Source organism: Phaseolus vulgaris, chromosome 1 (assembly GCF_000499845.2).
Source record: "Phaseolus vulgaris cultivar G19833 chromosome 1, P. vulgaris v2.0, whole genome shotgun sequence".
In the NCBI taxonomy this organism is placed as follows: Eukaryota; Viridiplantae; Streptophyta; class Magnoliopsida; order Fabales; family Fabaceae; genus Phaseolus; species Phaseolus vulgaris.
This window is the reverse complement of record NC_023759.2, coordinates 51,431,338-51,433,939: the sequence shown is the minus strand read 5'-3', so window position 1 is coordinate 51,433,939 and position 2,602 is coordinate 51,431,338. Positions and strand designations below refer to the sequence as shown.

Genomic DNA, 2,602 nt, shown 5'->3' with positions numbered 1-2,602 from the left:
TGCACTAGCTCATCTGTCACCTTGGAGGTATCATGATAACACTGTCAAAGCAATTCACATGTAATCATAAGTTGTGGGTAATAGCATCTTCAGTTGTCAGATTACAAAGCATGATTCCACCTTGGAGCTAGCCACTTGCAGCTCCAGTGATAGGTATCCATCCTAATGACATGGGTGTAGAATAAGAAAAATAGGAGGGAATGTACGAGATTAGAGGTTGTTTTGGGTAGTGTGCAAGGGAAGTGCAATAAGCACATAGTGAGAGTGCCTAGTAACCAGTCCACTTGGCAGGTAGGGCCTGAAAAATAGATTTGGCAAAGGGGCATGTGATAAACAGAGAAGAGTAGAGAGAGGAAAGGCAGAGAGTTGTGAGTAATGTTTGGGAAGGGAGGAAGCCAGTCCACTACCCCTCCAAGTTTCTGTGAATCTCGTTTTGCATATGTCCACCTTTTGTAGTCAAATTGGATTGCTTATCAATTAGATTTATTCCAATTCGTTGGCAGTCTCATCCTCAGACACTTCCTTTTGTTTTCCTATCCAGCCTACTTTGTTCAAGGCATGAGGCTTTAAAGAGATGAAATTGAAAGTTAAGCAAGAGGAGTACCTGACAAAGAATGTTCCTTACAGATTCTTTAGTGGCAATAGTTTTATAGAAGAATTTTCCTACAGCAGTATCCCTACAACATAATACATGATAATATGGGTAAATCCTCTGCTCAAGGCTTGAAATATCTTAAGTCCAGGTTAAGAAACTTGGGTTTCACTTTTACCTAAGCAATCTCTGGAATGATCTGATGAAAGGCTTTCCATACCAAGGCTGCTTCTTTATATGAAGCATACGCAGAGATATATTGAGAAGGACAATGCCCCGGCAAATGTGTGGTGCTAACACAGCTGCTTGAAGACCAACAACTCCTGTACAAAAATAAAGAACAATATGAAACATGAAGGCAAGGCAGTGATTAATTATGAATTTATGAAGGGAAGGGAAGGTAGTTGAAAAAATTCACCTCCAATAGAATTGCATAAAAAGAATGCTTCATCCTTTATGACATCAAGACAAAACTCATTTAATTGAGAGGCCCACGTTTCGAAAGTGTAAAAGGAACGGTCTCCTATTTGAAGAGGATTTGGTTTATCTGAATATCCGTATCCAATGAGATCAATGGAGTAGACCCGGTGAGATTGGGCAAGAACTGAAATGTTATTCCTCCAGTGGTCACTGCAACGAAGTAAACTCTAGATTGTGGCATAAACAAACTAATTGACAAAGTCAAAATAAGTGCAGAAGCAAACAGAAGACATTTCGATTTGGTATAAAACAAAAACATATGACGTCCATCCAGACCGCAGACGAAGTACCTGTTAGCTCCAAAACCGTGGACTAAAAGTAGCGCAGGGCCATTGTTCCCTGAACGTTGATAGCGAATAGAGTACCCTCTCCAATTCCAAACGCTACCAGTACAATACAAGATATGAATCTTTTATTCACTGTTTCAAAAATCAGAAAGAATAAAATAATTATTATGCGATTCAGAAAGAAAATTACCGGGTCTGAACCTCGTCCTCTGCATCAATGTTTAATTTGGAGACGACTCGACGGGGGAAATGGATTTTATTTTGAATTGGAGAGTGACAGCGAGGGTAACTGAGACTGGTTGTGGTGGTTGATGTCACACACAAGCTCATGGTCATTGTGCTCGTGACCATGGCCTTTCTTTTCCACACTCATTCGCCCCTCCCCCTGCTTTCTACATCTCATTTCTCGTCACCACTTTCCTCTGCTCTAGAGCACGCCACGTACTTTAACGCCCTAATGCCACATTTTATCCATTCACAACTAACGTCTCAAAACCACAAATCCTAATACAATTTTTATTTCATAAATACAAACTATCTCTTCTAATTTCAAAATATACACATTTTTTTTTTCAACTTTTAATACTTAAAAGTTAGATACAATGAGAAACTGTTCCGAGCTCCCTGCTACTACTGATTGGTAATTTTATTATAATAAAGATAAGATTTTAAATTAAAATCTTTTATTATTTCCGGTGAGCTCTTGTCTCGTTATGATGACAATGCTTTTTGTTTGTCCTTGTTCCTCTTGTTTTTGGTTTGTAAGATGAAAATGGGTTAGCCCGCTTTATATAGAAAATAGAGGTTGATTTTATTGGTTTGTCTCAACATAAAAAAAATGTTTCGTGGGTTAGCAGGTTAGTTTATATAAAAAATATATTTTTTTAAAAAATAATGAAAAATAATCTTTAAATAAATAAATTTATGTATTAAATCCTTAAAGTTATGTAATAAATCCTTAAAACTGAATGAATGTTAAAAAAACCTTAATAAACCGTTAGAATTGAATGAATAATGTTAAGAAAAATCTCAATTAATTAAATTTATGGTTGGAATTATATTAACCTTTTATAAATAATTCTATTTAAAATTATTTTTTATGTAACGAATAGAGAAATAGACTCAGACATTTCGTGGAACAAAGAGGTGTGAACACACCTCATTCAACTAACTTTGTGTTAAAGGAAATATTACATTTGTTACCAGCACTTATGAAAACAACATTTAAAAAAAATAAATTCCT

The 2,602-nt window shown here is 35.9% G+C and overlaps 1 protein-coding gene across 1 annotated transcript; it reads right to left on the bottom strand.

The window, feature by feature from the left end:
• Positions 1-5: 5 nt before the first annotated feature.
• LOC137816129 (pheophytinase, chloroplastic-like) lies at positions 6-1,853 on the bottom strand (the record flags this gene model as incomplete). The annotated part of the gene is made up of 6 exons (XM_068619219.1): positions 1,550-1,853; positions 1,363-1,455; positions 1,011-1,222; positions 771-915; positions 605-677; positions 6-41 (listed from the first exon to the last, which is right to left on the bottom strand). Coding segments are annotated over exons 1-6 (720 nt in total), but the record flags the coding sequence as incomplete, so codon positions are not given.
• Between the last annotated feature and the right edge of the window lie 749 nt (positions 1,854-2,602).